We start from the raw sequence: 21,415 nt of genomic DNA on the forward strand, positions 1-21,415 counted from the left end.
TCTTGAAAAATCTTGATCGAAAACCTTGAAATTTTGATGATATAGGTATGTACTTATATTTCTATTTCACATTGTAATGTCAAAGTGATGATCGCTGAAAAGTGGAAGGAAAGAGAACTCGAGAACGTTCCCTGAAGCGTTGTAGCTAGATCAATAATCATGGTCGCTCTCGAAGAAAGTTTGATGCAAAAAGCCACATCAGTAAACAAAACCAAAAACAAATTACTAGAAACAATGTCAGGAGTGGGGATTAGGAAGTAGAGAGAGAAAGACTGACAGACTTCGGTTCACTTTCCGGTCAGCGCGAGCGTTGTAGTTAGCTATTTTAGTGTTCAACACTGAATTATAGCCAGCGAGCTCATTTGACATTGTGGCGGTCGCCACAATTGCAAAAGATGGCGATCCGCACTCGTACGAAGAAAACAATCAGCAATCACTAGATACGAACCCAAGCCTTGACTACTCACGTCGCCTTCACTAGATGGCAGAATGAGTACCATCCTCGGAAGTGAAAGTAGACTGTAGAACACGCAAATCTGAATCGCACTTACGGAGTTTTCTGCAATCTGCACTATATATTATAGAAGTTTCAAGACACAAACGTCGCGCGTCGGTCCAGCTGACGCTACTGAACACAGTGGCCCTACCGCGGTTGTTTGACAGCTACAATGTCACGATCGCAATTATCTCTGATTGGTTAATGCTCGCTCAGTATTGGCTACAATGCATTGTTGCAACAAGAATCGCACAAATTCAGCCAATCAGAACAATTGAGATTGTAATAATGATTAATGCAGGTTTTAGACAATCGCCCTACAGACAACCGCTCGGTAGGAGGTCTCTCCCTTTGGTACAGTCGAGATACCGCTCCCGTACACCATTGGCTGGTTATACATTGCTGCTTTACTGAGTGATATCAAAATATTTTTACTTAGAAAGCCTTCTATAGATTAAAAATAAATGTCAAAAGAGTTCGGGGCTCTCATTCAGCATAGAACACTGAGATAGCGAATCACCCCGCAGATCCAAGCCCGCACCGGGCCCTTTTTGGCAAATGTGAATACACCTTTAGACTGCATCAAGGGCTAGCTTGTATAATATGAATAATCTTGTATCAAAAATAGAGGTTCGATCCTGGGCACGCACCTCTAACTTTTCGGAGTTATGTGCGTTTTCAAGTAATTATTGAAATATCACTTGCTTTAACGGTGACGGAAAACATCGTGAGGAAACCTGCATGCCTGAGAGTTCTCTATAATGTTCTCAAAGGTGTGTAAAGTTTGCCAATCCTCACTTGGCCGACCAAAACCCTTCTCACTCTGAGAGGAGACACGTGCTCTGTAGAGACCGGCGATGAATTGATCAAAATGATGATGAAGAATAAAAAACCGGCCAAGTGCGAGTCAGGCTCGTGCAACGAGGGTTCCGTAATTCAGTCGTATTTTTTCGACATTTTGCATGATAACTCAAAAACTATGATGCATAAAAATAAATAAAAATTTGTTTTTAGAATGTACAGGTGAAGACTTGATATAGTTATCTTACTTCGAAAATTGAAAATACTAATTATTAGTTTATGACCACAATTTTTTTTTTGTGTGATGTAACCACAAATTTACGGTTTTCAGATTTTTCCCCAAATGCCAGCTATAAGATCTACATACCTGCCAAATTTCATCATTCTAGGTCAACGGGAAGTACCCTGTAGGTTTCTTGACAGACAGACGGACAGACAGACAGACAGACAACAAAGTGATCCTATAAGGGTACCGTTTTTCCTTTTGAGGTACGGAACCCTAAAAATAAAAATCATACAGCCTTTGAATCTTCAATGTCACGGACAGAGCATCTTCTAGCATCATCGAGGAGAAGTCTCTGTCTACCGCTACAGATTTCAAATTTTTAATTTTATGCATACAATTTTATCTTAATGGAAAAATAATATAAACTTAATTATTCAGATACTTCCGTGTGTGTGTTATTAAAAACCTCAAGTTTTTAATAACACACATACAAAGTATGTATTGTGTAATATAATATTCAAGTTGAAAAATGTTCAAGGTTTCTTCATCCTAACATCTTCCTGGCATTTCAATGAAGGTCTGTTTATTGTTGTAAAATGATTCGAGAAGCTACCTACAAAAGTTAGAGCCACTGCCCTTTAATCTATGCAATCGATTTAATCAAATCGAATCAAATCAAAATATTTTTTATTCAATTAAACTTTTACAAGTAGGTAACTTCTTTTGAACGTCAAATGCTTGGAATCGTCGGTGCACTAGTTCGGTCGTTGCTGGCATTTAGGTTTATCTTATATCATGAGATAATTTTCATCAGTACAATACTAGTGATACTTAATATATAATGCGTGAAAATGACTCCTCTCGCGTGTGTCAAATTTCATGTCAAAAGTACGATTTTAGTCCTTATTTTAAAGGTGAACCGTACTTTTGATATGACATTTGACCCATAGAGATAAAATGGCGCGTGAGGAGTCATATTGTACGGAATACGGACTAAAGGTACCTAGGTGTAACAGTTTCCATTTTCTATAAACTAGGTACCTATCGAGTATCGACGATTAGCTGACACAATTATTAGCAGCATCACAACTAACTGTGATGGAAGTGCCTTTAACCGCAATTCAACATTTAGCGTTCATCTCAATTAAGGCGCTAATGGATCGTTAAATATCGATTATATTACCTAATTATTGATTAACTGAACATGGTTTTATAATGGCTTAATATTGCACCTTGATTTAAAATAAAGTACGCGACAGGTCAAGATGGCAATCGAGGTATCAGGCGGAGTATTTTATGTTACTACATAACAACTGCAACCGACAAGCGAACTTACTGGAAAACTCCTGTAAATAAATGTACAGCAAATGTTAGACGAAAAAATGCACTTATTAGCTTTTTCCGTGACATCATCACATTGTGGTTTTCCGAAGATATCGTTGAAATTTCTCTTATTTATTATCTTAATCTATACGGGACTTCTGCCCGAGAGATATATAGAAGTGCTTTAAAAAAATCTAAAGTTTTCAGATCTAGCGGCTTAGGCTGTAGAGTGTAGATACATGTGCAAACTTTTCCTTTCATATTATAGCTATGAATGGATTGTTTATTATAGCTGAGTTACACTTCGACTGATATTCGGTAATAAGCTACGCCGTATTTAGACTCGAATGACTGCCCAAATTGGGATACCCAAGACAATCTGCCGAACATCAAGTGTAATTCCGCCATTAGAATATTAATATTGTTTCACCGTAATCGTAAATACGTTTAAATTTCGTAAATATTTAATATTAATTATTATGTATTATGCACAAATGACATAAAAACTACATTATGAAACATAGTAGGTAAGTAAGTATCTAAGAATTTCTATTCTTTGTTTTTAATAAAACTGTTTATTTGGCGATTTTAGATGAAAAAACCAAATAATTATTATGCAACCATTTGCAACACAGCAAAAAAATAATGTTTGGTATAATTTTTCAACAATATCAAGATTTTATTTTTCATCTAACAATATTAGGTAGGTAAGTAGGTACAAACAATATAACATCGGAAATGTAGAAATTAAATGTCTTATTTTTTTATCTTAAAATAAAACGATTTTATTATTAAATTCTACTTTATACAAAAATAAAGATACTTAATATTAGAACTCATTATTACGGAAACTTAAATAAAAATAATTCTAATTTTGTAGTCTAAAGCAAAAGAAAAAATAACAAATACCTACTTATAGGTATATTTTTTACAATTTAAAGTGTAAGCCTCAATACTAATACCACAATATTATTAAATAGAAGCAAAAGCATCCAAATATAAAGATTTAAACTTAAATCTCCAAACTTCACGATACAGATAAATCCAATAAGAAGGGCTTAGGATTTTTGCCCGTCGCGTAAAGACCTTTACCTTTACATAATTTTCCGAAAATATTTTTTGTAATTTACTTATAAGAGGGAGTTTATTAGCTCTAGGAGTAAAGGCTATATTACACCGGGGCAACACTGTGCGGCATTGCGGCATGCCACAAGGCCGCATGCTACAAAGTCAAAAATGTCGCACATTGTGGCAAGAACCGTGCGGCATGGCAACACCTTGCGTCACGTGGCAGACTGTCGCAACTTGTATCCGGGCACAATGGATTCCATGCGACATTTTTCGTGCGTCAAAACAGTTTTTAGGATGTTTTTGTTTGTATTTGTTTTGGAAAGTGAGAATTATCGGTCATGGAGTGGTGTAACGAAAAATATTTAGACTTTATTGAGGATTATAGAAAGAGAGAAGTGTTATGGGATGTCCGCAATTCACATTATTAAAAAAAATTGAGTGAAACGTGATGTTTTACTTGGTCTTGCACAAAATACAATTTAGATTATGATCAGCCATATTCTATGGTGTATGTATCCCCTCGATCAAACAAGTATTAGATTTGGAAATTACCAGGCACGATGTTGCCTCGGCGTAAAATAGTCTGCCGTATGCCACATATGCCGCAAATGCTTTCTATTTGTAGCATGCCACAAGGTGCCGCATGCAACAATGTGTAGCATGTGACACTGTTGCACGTTGTTGACTCGGCGTAAATGACCCTTAAGTAATTCTTGCTACAATAAAAACTATACTATGTGACGTATTCATTTCTTCAATTTTCTTTTAATTTACTCGTAAAATATCAAAAATATCTACATACATGTCATTTTTTCACATAATCCATTACAGCGAATATTGCACAATTATTGCTTCACCGACATGCCCATAGATATTTTCGAAGGGCAATGAAATTCTTGTACCTATCCAGTATCCATGTCATTTTATTATTATGCTCCTGATTGTCCTATTTTATGCCAAACATTTGTATTTATCTTTGACACTAACCTCAAGAAAAACATTGGCACAAATATTTCTTAATTTATTGGTCAGTACTTTGGTATGGGTACATGAAGTAATTCGTCGTACGGCACAGCATTGAAGAATTTCCTTGCAGTTTCTATGGTGACGTTCATGGCATATTCCACGACTGGTTGACCAAACTCTTCGGTCACCACCCTCCAATTTTCATTCAAGAATTGCAGTACTGTGTTACCTGGAACGTAGATTAATTATTGATTAATTATTTTTTTCTGTCTTGGCATTTCAGAGAAACTCACTCAAATTGGGCTACATTTTTGATCACCAAAGGAAAGTAAAGAATAAAACGGAGAAGAATTATTTTTGATATCTTTGATTCATTTAATAAAATTGATCAAAGAGGAATATTGAAGCGGAATTCCGTTCCTTGTAAGAATAATATAAGAAACCCCAAAAGTTGTACCCGATGATGAATGATGCTTCCGAAATCTAAGCATCTATTTTTTTTAATAATATAAATTCCGTTCAGTGTAATTATCATTTCAAGCCCACTCAGATACGATAGAGGGTCCTCGTAAATATCTTTGCAAGGAGTTTCACATCAAAAAAACTCATAAGATCTGTTTTATTCAGTAAATATAAATTAAATTCGATGGGACAAGGGACTGACATCATTCACAGTTCTTGCCATTTTAAGACGATTCTGTTTGCTGGCAAACAAATTATTTGTTACTAAACGACCACGACTTTATCCGCGTGGATTTTGTTTTTTATTATTAAATATCCCGTGGCAACTTTGATTTTCTGCGATGTAAAGTACCTAGTCATATTTGTCTTTGGGATGCAAGCTTGTCTAAGCCAAAATGATTATACCCGGAACTTTATCCACGTGGATTTAAGTTTTTAAAAGTCCCGTGGGAGGTCTTTGATTTCCCGAGACAAAAAAATAACTTATGTCCGTTCCCGCTGTACTAAATTTCTTCGAAATCGGTTAAACAGATGGGCCGTAAAAAGGTTACACACAGACACTTTCGCATTTATAATACTAATATGGATGTTAGATAAAGCAAAATATTTTGAACATAATAATTTTCATGTTTCCCTTTCTACCCATAAAAAAAAAATATTAGGTACGTTTAAATATTTTTGTTTTTTCTGGATATCCCTCTGGATTTATCTGTATTTTATTATTTCAAAATTTCTGGTCTGGTAGGAGGTTTCGGCCGTGGCTAGTTAGCACCCTACCGGCAACACCCACCCTATCGCCAAGCGATTTAGCGTACCGGTACGATGCCACGTGGAAACCAAAATGGGTATGGGTAATAAAAACTGCCATATTTCTTCCAGGTTAGCCCGCTTCCATCTTAGATTGCGTCATCACTTACCACCAGGTGAGATTGCAATCAAGGGCTAACTTGTATCTGAATTAAAAAAACATAATATGTGATAACAACTACGTGAATTTTTATTTCATACAACGTTAAAAAATATGAGTTGTTTTTTAGTTTTCATAACGGAAATGAATTAATTAGTAGGGAGGAAGTTACAGAAAGTTTCAGATGCTGTATGAAATGAAATCTCACGCCAACTATGTAAAACACAAGTTTGTCATTTGTTGGAGAGCAAAATTGCAAATAACCTTACACATTATTATATGTATATACTACTCGTATATTTTTTTAATTAAAAAAGTGGCTAGTTTTGCACGTAACGTAGCCCGTACGTATTAGTAAAATAAAATTTTGCAAATCGGTCCAGAAACCTAGAAAAAATCGATGTAGGTACATATATTTAAAAAAAATTGAAAAAAACGGGCCAAATGGAGAACCACCTCCTTTTTGAAAGTCTGTTAAAAAGTGAGTCAACAACTGGTCAACAATATTAAATTCACTGCATTAAAGGGACTATTTACTTTTTTGATGACCTCCCTGGCGCAGTGGCAAGCATTGTGTTCTTAGGGAGGTCCCGGGTTCGATTCAAGGATAACTGCTGTATCCCTTGCAGGTTAGCCCGCTTCTATCTTAGACTGCATCATCACGTACCATCAGGTGAGATTGCAGTCAAGGGCTAACTTGTATCTGATTGATTTTTTGAAATTCAACCCCTAAGGGGGTAAAACAGGTATATGAAATTCGTATAGTCCACGCGGACAAAGTCGCATTCATAATCTATAGTAAGAAATAATCCAGATTTAATTAAAAATTAAATATGTAGTGTTAGTCCATATATCACTCACTACCCATATTATAAATGCGAAAGTGTGTTTGTTAGTTGGTTTATTCGTTTGTTCATTTGTCCTTCAATCACGTCGCAACGGAGGAACGGATTGATGAGATTTTTGCATGGACATAGCTGAAGGCCTGGAGAGTAACATAGGCTCCTTTTTTTCCCGGCAAATCAAAGAGTTCCCACGGAATTTTTAAAAACCTAATTCCATGCGAACGAAGTTGCGGGCATCAGCTAGTTTTATTATATTTGTGCCAAAATGAAACGTCTCTATCTGATCTCAATAAATAAGTCAGAAACCTCAGCAATAAAACCAGGAAACAATTATTTATATTGCCATAACATAAAATTATATTGACACTCACTCAATTCCGGGTTCCCCTTGAATAGGTTGTTGATGGTATAATGGACCCTGTCCCCATAGTCGAACGTGTATTTGTAATTTTTGATACCGAAGTGGTCGCGGCCATCAGCATCCTTGAAGTACTTCGTCTTTATGTTCAGTTTTATCACCGAATTGACTGTAATTCGAAGAGAAGAATCGTAAAATATTTACTGCTTCTAACACTGTTCGCATCGTTTTAGGTGTGGTTATGTAGACTTATAAAGAGAGAGCCAGCACGTGCCGCACCTTCGTAATTTTATAAAAGTATTGTCCTCAATACTGCGAGAAAAGTTTGTTTGGATCATGGTGGCTTTGGGAGGTAAGAGGTAATAAAGATGTACATAATCTTACTTCAAAGTATGAAGTCAATTTTTTTATATTTTCGTCGGAATAGTATTAGAAATCACGTCATGCATTGCCAGACACTTATTGTCGTGGCAACCTGAAAGGCCGGCAACGCATCGGCAGTTCCTCTGGTGCTACAAATGTTCATAGGTAGCGGTAATCACTTAACATCAGGTGACCCGCCTGCTCGCTTGCTCGCTATACGTATTAAAAAAACCTCCTGCCAGACACCCTTAAGCTGTAAAACATTAAGGGTGTCTGGCAGGGGGGTTACCATAATAATAAGTGTCAATGCATGACGAGATTCAATTCCGAAGAAAATATCAAAAAAAAATTACTTTATACTTTGACGTCAGATTTTTTACACCTTTATTACTATTTATCTCCCAAAACCACCATGATCCAAACAAACGTTCCTCCCAGTGTTTGGGACAACACTTTCAGCTTTTATGAAATAATGAAGGTCTGGCACGCGCTGGCTCTTAGTATATTAATGAATGCAGTCCCACAATAAAATTGAAATCTATTTAAAGTATTTGCGGGACTGAGGATTCTCTATCCTGCGGGATATAACAGGACGCTGGAAGTCCGAGAAGCCAATATACAAATAATTTATCAATAGGTACAATAAAATTTCCAAATTTGTCTAAAATATGTAGTTTTAAAGTTATACGGGCTCAAAGATTTGTATTTTTTGATCAAAAAGGTCCAACTTTGTGTTCTTTTTTGCTCTGCTGCCGAAGGGTGAATCCCTTCTAAGCGTACTTTTTATAGTGAGTAGCATGCGTGTCACTAGTATCATACAAACTTTACCAACACAAATTGAGTCGCCCGGATGTTTTACCGGATAACATACGAAGAGGCTCATTGTGTCAAAATCCCTTCGAATGACCTTACAAACTCTATATACCTATTTGTATGAGAGTCAACAGGACAAGGGCATAACGTCAAGATCCTATAGTAGCAAATTTTGGACTAGGTAATATTTTATCTTGTTTGTATACGTACCTACCTATACTAAAGTATATACTTTACTCGCATGTAACTTGTAAGTATAGGTAGGTACGTATAATTAGTAGTACCTAGAAGGAAAGTAGAACGGAACAGCCTTATATGACAAGCAGAGCACACAGACCGTAACGAATATCGGTATTACCATAATATACACAAAAATGTTTACCTCGACTGACTGACTGAACTCACGACCTTCGACGTAAAAGGCAGTTATAATGAACCCTTTGACAGATGCCCGTCATCAAAAAGATGTCATACAATTATTATTATTCGAAGCACAAAAATTATAGGTACATCAGGCGTCAAGAAACGCCAGCGCCTACTGATTGATAAGACGTATCATTAGTACACTGAGCTTGGAACTAATAAACATTTTTAATATAAATCTTTTGCTACTGTTATATTACCTTGTTAATCAGTACCCTTATTATAAATGCGAAAGTGTGTTTGTTTGTTGGTTTGTTGGTTTGTTGGTTTGTCCTTCCATCACGTCGCAACGGTGCAACGGATTGCCCGCGACTTCGTCCGCGTGGAATTAGGTTTTTTAAAAATCCCGTGGGAACTCTTTGATTTTCCGGGATAAAAAGTAACCCTTGTCACTCTCCAGGTCTTTATCTATACCCATGCAAAAAATCACGTCAATCTGTTGTACCGTTGCGACGTGATTGAAGGACAAACCAACAAACAAACACACTTTCGCATTTATAATAAGGGTACTGATTTATTAACTTTTCTTACCGATTTTGATTTTGGAATCCCCCTCTCCGTTGATGGGAAACAGCAATAGCCTTCCAACCGCCGTGTACTTGCCTTTGATTGTTATGTTACATCTTATTTCTAGTATAAATACATTTTTTTCCAGGTAAGCTCTGAAACAGAGAGAAACAGGAAATATTATAATAGGTACCTACTTATTATAATACTTAAAATGTATAAGTTATAACAGTCCGTATTAAATTGGAGTGTTATAAAGTTAGGCCACCCAAACAATTAATGCAAATTTTGATAACACTACTGAAAAAATCAATTTTTGTAAAATATATTTTTAACGTTCTGTTTTATTTCTTACTGACTGAACATTTATGCTTCTTATAACTAACTATTTGATGCCCGCGACTTCGTCCACGTGGATTTAGGTTTTCAAAAATCCCGCAGACACTCTTTAGTTTCCAGGATAAAAATTCTAGGTCTTTAACTTCTAATAACTAATATCCATGCAAGAAATCACGTCTAGCATTGCCCTGCGTTGCGGCGTAATTGAAGGACAAACCCACAAACAATAACACATTTGCGTTTACATTGTTAAGTAGGATTTATAATGATAAAATATTGATTAATACTCTGCTCAGCCAGAGGCACTCACGTCGCCTTACACTAAAATATAAAAACATAGTTACATACAAAAGTTCGCAATAAATATTATTGCAAAATAACAAATGCATTTGAAATTGCTATTACGAACACATAACAGTTGTTAATTATGTTGCACATTTAGAAGTGAATGTCCATCTTACATATTTAGCTGAATTTAAAATTTAGTGTTTGTTATATTGATCTTTTCAGTACATTAACACAGACAATAATCGATAGTAGGTAGGTATAATTAACTACTTGTTGTGAATTTTTTATCGGTAATCTAAAGTTTGACCTGAAAATCATGAAGGAAACTTGTGTATATTATTATGAAACTATAAAATTATAGTGGAAATTGAAATACAATTATTTTTATCCGTGTATTATTATCTGTGTATGTAGGTACTATACTTCTTTTTACATAATAAAAGTATATAATATCCATACTATCCATACTAATATTAAAAATGCGTAAAAAAACGTTTTCGTAAAAGAGTTCTAGAACCTGGCGTCACCTATACGGTTCAAACAGCTAGGTTTAGACACTTGATATTCTGCATTTAGGTTCTTTACAAAATTATACGCCCTTACTAGGATTTTTAAGCACGAGCACTGCTAGGTAAGTCAGCTATATTCACTACCCATATTATACATAAATGCGAAAGTGTGTTTGTGTGGTGGTTTGTCCCTTCAACCACGCTACAACGAAGCTACGAATCGAATGTGTTTTTTTGATTGGATATAGTTAAAACGTGGAGACTGACATAGGCTAATTTTTATACCGGTAAATCAATGAATTTCCAACGGATTTAGTAAAAGCTGGTATTAGGAGTGCTCGCTCCATTTTGTCCTATACTATCGTGGATAAAACGTACACACTATAGTCTGCCGCTCGAGGCACACATCTGTATTGGTTGCATCAGACTTGCGCCACTACTAACTACTTATTGTACTGGCTGCACATCGCACGTCACAACAAGGTAATGTGTCTGGTGCTGCAGCTTTATTTTTTTTACTTAAATAGTAGTTGAACATCAATTTCAAGGTTATGCTGTAATAGTAGACCATAAAATTGTCTTGCGTAAAACTAGTCCTATACTTGTCTTGAGATTGACGTACCTACCGTAAGCAAACAATTCCAAAGCTGGACGAGACAGTGAAGGAAGTAAATTATTATCGACCCAAACTATTAATAAATCTATCTAAAATCTGTCTGCTAAGTAACTTACATAGCAACGTTATTTGTCGAAAATTATAAGTATGGTTATTTTTGCAAATAACAGTTTGATTAAGTTATCGACAATAAATTATTACAGGTAGATACATTTTTTGGCAACGTTAAAAATAGCATACTACCTGAGTATGTTTTGACAAATAACAACATTGCTATGTAACTTACTGATAGATTAAAGATAGATTGATTATTAATTTCGGCCGCAAATCATTGAAGCACATTGAAGCCTCAAATGCCTATCTACACATCAATGCCTGATTAATCAGCCTATCGGCGGCGATATGAGGTAATACTTCTTGCCTTTGAATAGTGATTGAATCGCATGATCGCAGTCTAAAGCCGCTTGCATGACTTTGTTTAGGCTGTGGTTTAGAGGCTTTACATAGATAATTTGGTATCAAATAAACTCCATGCTTACTTACTAAAAAAAAATATTAATCATTTTCGTTCCGTGGTGGTATTTTTAAGTGAAATTAGTCAGTTTTAGTTTTTTAACTTTATCTTGTAAGTATACTAATATTATAAATGCGAAAGTGTGTCCGTTTGTCTGTCTACTAGCTTTTCACGGCCCGACCGTCTAACCGATTTTGATAAAATTTGGAAATTTGGCACAGAGTTAGCTTACATCCCGGAAATGGACATACCTTTTATCCCGGAAAATCAAAAAAAATCCCACGGGATTTTTTATAGGTAACCTTAATCCACGTGGACATAATCGCAGGCATCATCTAGTAGTTGACAACTGAACTTATAAATGTAACCTACAATCAGCAAATAAATAATTTGTATTTGTATTTAGTTTTATAGACTACTAGCTGACCTGCCCCGGCTTCGCTCGGGTGGAGTTTAGAAAGTTGAGGGGGAGGTTGAATTAAATTTTTCTCTCCGTAAGAACCATCCTCGTACTTCAAGGAATATTATAAAAAAATAATTAGCGAAATCGGTTCAGCTGTTCTCGAGATTTGCGATGAGCATTTAGTGATTCATTTTTATATTATAGAAAGATAAGTCTAAACATCGAAATGACGTCATTTTGACGTCAGCCGAAATAAAAATATACCATCAGCATGAAACTTCAGTCTAGTGCTGACGTCACTAAAATGGCGGCCACGCGCATTAGCAATTTGCGGGAAGAAAATTTTAACTTACTCTACATTCAGCACCTGACATTTTCTAAGCCCCGAAACTTTTCCGTCCAGGAACGTGACTTTGACCCCGGGTAGCTGAATGGGGAGCTCTTCAATTATGAAAGGATCTAATGACGGCACTCCTAGGCGTGGCAGGCCCTTAGAGAACTCGGGTATTGCGTCCTGTGTCGCTTGAATTAGGCAGGCTGACAGTGTGCTGTTGCATGGATGGATGAAATCCGCTGTAAAAATAAAAATGATAGTAAGGTTTGAATAAATAAATAAATAAATAAATGCATACTTTAATATTATAAATGCGAAAGTGTGTCTGTCTGTCTGTCTGTCTGCTAGCTTTTCACTGATCAACCGTTCAATTCATTTTGAGGAAATTTGTGTACAGAGGTATCTTGCAATCCGGGGAAGGACATAGGCTACTTTTTATCCCGGAAAATTTAAGAGTTCCCACAGGATTTTTAAAACATAAATCCACGCGTACGAAGTCGCGGGCATCAGCTAGTATAAAATATTTTTATTCAAATAAACTTTTACAAGTATTTTTTAATCGTCAGCTGCATCTCCCACTGGTTCGGAATGCCTTTCCAACCATAATAAGAAACCTTGAAACCATAATAAGAATTATTATTTTAGTGTCTGTCTGTCTGGCTAGCTGTACATCTGTCTGTGTGTTTGTCTCTTTGTCTGTCTGACTGCTAGCTTTTCACGGCCCATCCGTTCAACCGATGTTGACGAAATTTCGTACAGAAATAAATAAATTGCTTGACATAGGCTACTTTTTTCCCGGAAAATCAAAGAGTTCTCACGGTATTTTTGGTTGAATCCACGCGAACGAAGTCGCCGGCATCAGCTAGTTAATCTATGCCTTCACATGAGCCGTGATAGTCTAGCGGTTAAGACATCCGCCTCCTATTCGCAAGGCCAGGGGTCGAACCCTCACCTCTAGAATTGCCTACAAGTTATTAGCTAAGCGGAGTTATGTGCGTTTTCATGAATTAAATATCATTTGCTTTAACGGTGAAGGAAAACATCGTGAGGAAACCTGCATGCTTGAGAGTTCTCCATAATGTTCTCAAAGGTGTGTGAAGTCCGCACATGGCCAGTGTGGTAGACTATGGCCAAAAACCCTTCTCACTCTGAGAGGAGACCCGCGCTCTGTAGTGAGCCGGTGATGGGTTGATCATGATGATGATGAATTAGCTAAGCGTTCCTGTGTGATGCCGCGTAGAAACCAATAACGAGTAGGGGTTTAATTAAATTACCATATTCCTTTCAAGCTAGGGCGCTTTCATTTGAAACTGCATTGGAAGATAATATGTAACACTTGTTAAGTGTTAACAGATAATAATCAAATAAAATAAATAAACCCGTTGAATCTCAAATTTTGGTTTACCCTTTTATCCACTCTAAAACAGTCACCATAGTTAATAAATAGTAGGGTGAAGGTGTAGATACCTACTCGGAAACGCGCGCCCATCTATACACCCCATCTACAAAATCTATTGGTCCGTATATCCCCGTGGTGAATAGATCATAGAAGGACACAGGTTTCCAAGTATACATTCAAGAGTGTAGATAAACAAAATACATACTTACTAAGCTTTACTTAATTTTTTTTAACTGATTAACGGACTACAAAATTGTTATAACAAGAATCTTACTACTAACATTATTATGACTCAAGAACCGAAATAGTCGAATATAAATTCTGAATATTTAGTAAGTCGACATCGCGCTACTTTGTTAAGCAATAACTAGAGTTTCGCGATTTATGCACGCGATCTATTAAGGCGAATGATAATGCCATTTCTTTCTAGTTATATTTTTCCTTATACGTATTTCTAAATGCTAATAGAGAGAGCCAGCGCGTGCCAGACCTTTGTTGTTTTATAAAATCGGAAAGTCTCTCTGCGTATTGTCCCCTACACTAGGGGAAAGTTTGTTTGGATCATGGTAGCTTTAGGAGATAACAGGTAATAAAGGTGTATAAAAACTTACTTCAAAATACAAAGTATTTTTTTTTATATTTTCTTCGGAATAGTATTAGAAATCACACCATGCATTACCAGACGCCCTTAAAGTTTAAAAGTTCAAGGGTGTCTAGCTGGTCCTTTTTTTTTTGGTCCTGTCTGTCAGTCTGTCAAGAAACCTACAGGGTACTTCCCGTTGACCTAGAATCATGAAATTCGGCAGGTAGGTAGATCTTATAGCTGACATTTGGAGAAAAATCTGAAAACCGTGAATTTACGGTTAGATTACACAAATAATTAGTATTTTCAACTTTCGAAGTGAGTGACTATATCAAGTGGGGTATCATATGAAAGGTCTTCACATGTACATTTTAAAACAGATTTTTATTTATTTTTATGCGTCATAGTTTTTGAATTATCGTCCAAAATGTCGAAAAAATACGACTGTAGTACGAAACCCTCATTGCGCGAGCCTGACTCGCACTTGGCCGGTTTTTCTATACGAAAATGCAGTTCTTAGCAAAAATGACAATTTAAAAAGTATATTATTACATGCTTAGCCCTGCAACTTCGTCCGCGTGGACTACACAAATTTCAAATCGCTGTTTTGCCCCTTTAGAGATTTAATTTTCAAAAATCCTTTCTAGCAAATGTCTAATTTATAATAGCTATCTGGCATGCCAAATTTCAGCCCGATCCGTCCAGTAGTTTGGGCTGTGCGTTGATAGATCGGTCAGTCAGTCAGCTTTTCCAGTATATATGTAGATTTTGAGGATATCATTACGAAGCGTAAAAGCCACAATTGATAACATTAAGGTTAATTAAAAAAGTTTATAACAAGTTGCCAAACAAATATGTATAGCACGTTTATAATGTGTAACTTCACACGAAACATTTTGTACGCACGCCTCAGGGGTGTTTCAAACAATAAACGTCTGAACGAACTGAACGCAAACGACTAAATAATTAGGGAAACTTCACGTTCAGGTTAACTTCAGTTAATATAAGAACGATTATGTTAATGAGCTTAGAAAATTAACACCGGTTTAACAGTATTATAGTAATAATTAATAGTTACATTGTGTTAAACTATGAACTTGTCAAATAAATTATAGATGGGATGCCTATTTCGTTTGATTGAATCTTTCTCGATTTATTTTATATCTTATAAGCTACTAACTAATCCACCCGGTTTCGCTCGGAGGACATTTGGTATACTTACCTACCTATATATTATACATAAATTATAGCCTATTTTACTTTTGATTAAAAAAGCTTTCTAATGGTAAAGGAATTATTAAAATCAGCTCAGTATTTTTAGAGTTTTTCTATTACCAATAAAATTAAATCCTCCTTGTAATAATAAATATAGATACTATACAAGCTGTAGCCCACGACTTCACTTGGGTTCAGATTTTTTAAAATTCCCATCGGAACTCTTTGATCTTCCGCGATAAAAATAACCGTTGCAGCGCGGGTGGCGTGACTTTTGCATTTTTGCATAAATTATAATATTATGAGTAATGATTTATTGCTTCATAATACGTACATAATAACACTATGTACTACTTACAATTATATAATAGGGATTTACTACCTATCCGCAACTTCGTGGCTTTTTAAAAATCCCGTAGGAGCCCTTTGTTTTTGCGGGATAAAACGTAACCTAGATCACTCCTTGCACTGTCGTTTACCTGTCTGTGAAAGTTCCGTCAAAATTGATATAATCTGTTCTAATTTTTAAGGATTAATAATTTACCCGGACAATTAGATAGACAAAAAATTCAAGAATGTATGCAAAGATTTCCATAAAACAAATTCATTTATGTAAATATTATGAGACAAATAAAGGTTGTTTGTTTAAAATCTAGATTCTAGATGGCCTAGACGTCAATTTAATTTGTATATTTTATAGACTTACAAACATAGGATAGAATAGAATATTTTTTATTCGAATAAACTTCTATGAGTGCTTTTGAATCGTGAAAAAAATTTACCAACAGTTTATTCTAAAATATTTTATAGTCTTCGCCTTAAGAATACATCATATTATTAACGCGATACGCGGCTACTTTAGCAAATAACACGTATATGATTGTTTATATGAGTTGCTTCGTACACTGTTTTGATGTACCATAGTGGGTCATATACCAAGGCCAAACTGTGGCGAAAGACTACGTGATGATATATTATTCAGTTATGTCCAGCAGACCAAATCGAGGGGAAGGCCACATCGGTTTCTATGGCTTTAAGTTAAATAACATAATATATTACTAACATGCTTTATTAACAATTATACTGCACAACAATATTTTATTAGTAATTTAAGCTAATATTCGATTTATTTCACCATAAAAAAAGTCCACGGCACGGCACGCCCTGTGAACTTTTTTTCAATGTGCACGGCACGGTTTACCATGAACTTACTTTCACAATACTTTTCTTTTTATTATTTTATTGAAAACAAGATGATGTCCACGACTTCATCCCCATGGATTTAGGTTTTAAAAAATTCCGTGGGAACTGTTTATTTTTCCAGGATATAAGCCTATGTCCGTCTCCGGGATGCAAGCTTTCTCTTTACTAAATAGATGAAGTCCATGAATTCGTTCACGTGGATTTAGATTTTTAAAAATCCTGGAACTGTTTTATTTCCCGGGTTAAAAGTACTGCTTACTGGTTTCAGTAATACGGTATTTAACAACTAGTCAAATCAGTAACTTTTTATCAAACGTCAAAACGCGCGCTTAGTACCTATGCGATATTCTATGAAATACTGGAATGTGACGTCACATCATAATGACGTACTTTTGTAGTTAAATCGATAATTTAAATTGTTATTACACTTTAAACTAACAAAGGACGTGCATTTTACGTATTTTGGAAGACCCTCTATTTAATAATGGCAGAGAAATAATTTATTTTGACGACCTCCCTGGTGCAGTGGTAAGCGCTGTGGTCTTATTAGTGGGAGGTCCCGGGTTCGATTCCTGGCAGGGATTTGGAATTTTATAATTTCTAAATTTCTGGTCTGGTCTGGTGGGAGGATTCGGCCGTGGCTAGTTACCACCCTACCGGCAAAGCCGTGCCGCCAAGCGATTTAGCGTTCCGGTACGAAGCCGTGTAGAAACCAAAGGTGTATGGGTTTAATAAAAACTGCCATACTCCTTCCAGGTTAGCCCGCTCCCACCTTAGACTGCATCGTCACTTACCATCAGGTGAGATTGCAGTCAAGGGCATTTTTTTGATGCAGTCAAATACTCAATTTCTTCTGCGAGTCTTGATGCTGTCTCCCTGATGTAAAACAGGGCCCACGTGTTCAACCACGTTGGGTCCCACTAGGCCATTAGGAGCCGTCCCCGTTCCCAAAGAACCGCGTAGGTATAGTCCATCTACATCCACATTATTACTTCATACAAGGTCATACAAAAATTCTTTCACCCGAGCCCTGTCTGCGCACGGATCCGGTGTGAAATAAATCGTGCCCAATACTTACAGTGCATGAGATTAGTTTTCATTGTTTTGAAATAGCATTTGTATGTAGTCCGTGTTACGATACTTTTATGCAATTAATCCATTGGGCTGGCTCATTTTTTGCGCAACGAATCAGCCTGGCTGTCCAGCGCGGAAACGCAGCCAGTATTCTTGGCACCATTCCACGTGGGCATGGTTATCATAGTAGATAAGGCTTGTTATACTAGCTTATTACCGCGACCGATGCTAGAAGTAGGTTACCAAGGCCATGAAATACCTAAATATTTTTTGATGGACTTATTTTATTTTTGCCCTTTGGTTGAAACTTGATTGTCAATTGTTAACGGTCTAATCGACGACAACAGGGGGTCTTCTCCGGTTGGCCGAAGGCCAAGCAGGGGTACGGGCCTCGAGGCGTAGCCTCCTTACCCGGGTAGGGCGCGGGGTATTCATGTTACCCCGGTGTTGGTCTTCTAGCCGGCATTTCACGGTCTAATCATTACTTCTACTCTTTAGTTACAACGTTAGCCGCTATTAACAGTAAAGATGGCGCTAGTTATTCAGCGACTAAATTGAGCAAATTAGTATCTATACTCTAGAGTCCGATTTCCATATTTTGCTGCAATAAATATAATCAGTACCCTTATTATCAGTACCCTTATTATAAATGCGAAAATGTGTTGGTTTGTTGGTTTGTCCTTCAATAACATCGCAACGGTGCAACGGATCGACGTGATTTTTTGCATGGGTATAGATGTTACCGGCCAAACCCGATTTCAGGACTTTTATTTTTTACGATTAGATAAAGACCTGGAGAGTGACATAGGCTACTTTTTATCACGAAAAATCAAAGAGTTCCCACGGAATTAAAAAAAAACCTGATTCCACGCGGACGAAGTCGCGGGCATCAGCTGGTTAATAATAATTATCTACACAATATACATGGTTTTCAACAAAATTGGTAAAAAATAGTGAAAACAGATAAATTAGTTTTGCAATGTGCAGCGGTAAAAACCGGTATGAATAATAGAGTAATTATTATTAGAGAAGAAAACCTTCATGATTAGAAACTATACCAAAACTTACGCGCAAGCCGGGCTGTGGCGTAATTCGCGAAGGCCACCGTTGCCGCAAGAAGACCGAGTAAAACACGTTTTTCACACATCGCTATTCTTTAAAGTACACTCTCCTTTATAAGTCTTCGGAAAATTCCTTTTTCACACAATAATGTGGTCTACTGGAGACCCACGGGCACACTGACTGATGACCTTCGCGTTATTCTCGTGTAAAAAACAAGTTATTTCTCATTTTAGGTTGCACAAGTTCGGATAGCTCTTTGCTAACTTGAAGCCCGTTTTTCACGCAACGTTGAACGGTAATCCGTTTTATTAAAATGTTTTCGGAGTGCACGCCGTGCGTTTGACCGCGTGCATTCAAAAACAGGCCTATTCTGAACTCACAGTGGCAAGTCAGACGTGGTTTACACGAAAATAGTACATCACATTGCGTCCAATTTATATTGACTTTTACCACTGCATTCTTGTGAGCGCATATCATAAGGTTACATACGCACCTTTACAATAATAATATTATGTTCCTGTATGGAGCTTCGGATACAACTAGTAAATCTTGAACTTTATCCTTATCGTACATAACCACTACCCATATTATAAATGTGAAACTGTGTCTGTTTGTTGGTTTGTTGGTATATTGGTTTGTTGGTTGGTTTGGTGGTTGGTTTGGTGGTTTGTCCTTCAATCACGTCACAACAGAGCAACGGATCGACGTGATTTTTTGCACGGGTATAACTGAAGACCTGACGAGTGACATAGGCTACTTTTTATCCCGGAAAATCAAACAGTTCCCACGGGAATTTTAAAAACCCAAATCCACGCGGACAATATCGTGGGTATCAGCTAGTAGAAAATAAACTTAACTTGAAAATAAACTTCCTAATATAATAAAAATAATATTTTATTGTACAGTTGCTTTTTATTTTTAGGTAAGTACATACTTAAGTTTAATATAATGTAGTTCACATTTTATTGGTTCAGTGATTTTTCCGTGTTGCATATTATAGTAAACAAATACTTTGATGCGTGAAGATAAGATGACTGTTTTAATATATTTTATTTCATTTTATTTGTACCTACCTACCAATAAAAAGAAATATTTTAATTTTCTCTATTAAGGCGATATGCGTCCCAAAAGCCGTGTTGAGACACATTTCGGATGTTCAAAGAATCAAACTACGCATTTTTAACACGACTATTAGGAGAAAAACCAGTTTTATTCGATTGATATAAAACTAATTTTAATAAAATTTCGTATTTACGTTCAACGTTTAATACACTAGGGGTTTCGGTATTATTTTATGGTAACAGAGCACATAGAATTTTAAATATAAATATTTAAATAAATATAAAGCGAACAACAAATTTGCGCTTGGGCGGCCCAGACTTTCCCATACATTCGCCTTTGCGATTACTGTGTGTTTTTGGCTTTAATCTCAAAGCAGCTACGGAACCCCTCATGTTAGTTTATTTCAAAAGAAAAGTAGAGCATTTTCTCTAAATCAGCACAACGCGCTCACTAGCCGACAAGCTCTTTGTGGTTTAGCCTTGACCGCTGCAGTAAACTTTTTATTATTATTTTTTTATTATTTTTTTAATAAGAATATTAGCCATATTAAATGACTAATATTCCCCTTTCCTCTCCAATTAAGCGTCAGGCTTGTGCTAGGAGTAGGTACGACAATAGTGCAACGGGCGGGGTTTGAACCGTCGTCCTTTCGGTTTTCAGTCCACTCCTATACCGGTTGAGCTATTGAGGCTTAAAAACTTACATTTAACATGTGTGAAAACACGTGAAAGAAAATCAGCAACTGATTGAGCGACGTGTAGCTTTACGACAGCGCATACTATATCAATCGATTGCGCTGGGTAAGCGATGTTGACTCAAGTTGGTAAATGGATGGGTGGTAAACTTCAGAGGCCTTTTTGCTTAAGTCACGGGGGTACCCGACGTCTTAGAAAAGTCATCGTATGATGTAGGATTTTTACCTTATAAAACCCTTTCGTTGGCCATCTTCAGCTTAGGTATATATTGGGACTCCCAATATACCTAAGCTGAAGGCGGTGGTTTGGGAGGCTCCGAGATCTCTACGAATACATTGGCAGGTACTTATCCTCTTATAGCGCGATGCCCATAATAATTGGGCTCGTGCCAGAGTAAATAGCCCCTTTTATACCTTCCAAGCTGGTGCCCACGAGTTAGTACGCATGGAATTAGGTTTGCTAAAAATCCCGTGGGCGTCTTTGATTTTCCGGGATAAAAAGTACCCTATGTCATTCTCCAGGTCTTTATCTATACCCATGCAGAAAATTATGTCAATC

General features: G+C 36.5%; 1 protein-coding gene across 1 annotated transcript; it reads right to left on the minus strand.

Moving 5' to 3' along the window:
• Positions 1–3,326: 3,326 nt before the first annotated feature.
• Positions 3,327–19,515, minus strand: LOC117986275 (circadian clock-controlled protein daywake-like). The gene is made up of 5 exons (XM_034973108.2): positions 19,107–19,515; positions 12,584–12,803; positions 9,586–9,716; positions 7,469–7,624; positions 3,327–5,112 (listed from the first exon to the last, which is right to left on the minus strand). Exons 1-5 carry the CDS (start codon positions 19,183–19,185, stop codon positions 4,946–4,948), a joined length of 753 nt encoding a protein of 250 aa, XP_034828999.1. The 5' UTR covers positions 19,186–19,515; the 3' UTR covers positions 3,327–4,945.
• Positions 19,516–21,415: the final 1,900 nt, after the last annotated feature.

Source organism: Maniola hyperantus, chromosome 11 (genome assembly GCF_902806685.2).
Source record: "Maniola hyperantus chromosome 11, iAphHyp1.2, whole genome shotgun sequence".
Taxonomy (NCBI): Eukaryota; Metazoa; Arthropoda; class Insecta; order Lepidoptera; family Nymphalidae; genus Maniola; species Maniola hyperantus.

What these genes read in the sequence shown, in the direction of transcription:
- LOC117986275 (XM_034973108.2), bottom strand. Translation starts at nt 19,185, where the DNA reads ATGTGTGAAAAACGTGTTTTACTCGGTCTTCTTGCGGCAACGGTGGCC. An exon ending in TGTCAGGTGCTGAATGTAGA is followed by an intron (nt 9,717 to 12,583) that starts GTAAGTTAAAAT and finishes TCTCTGTTTCAG; the next exon opens with AGCTTACCTGGAAAAAAATG. An exon ending in GGATTCCAAAATCAAAATCG is followed by an intron (nt 7,625 to 9,585) that starts GTAAGAAAAGTT and finishes TTCGAATTACAG; the next exon opens with TCAATTCGGTGATAAAACTG.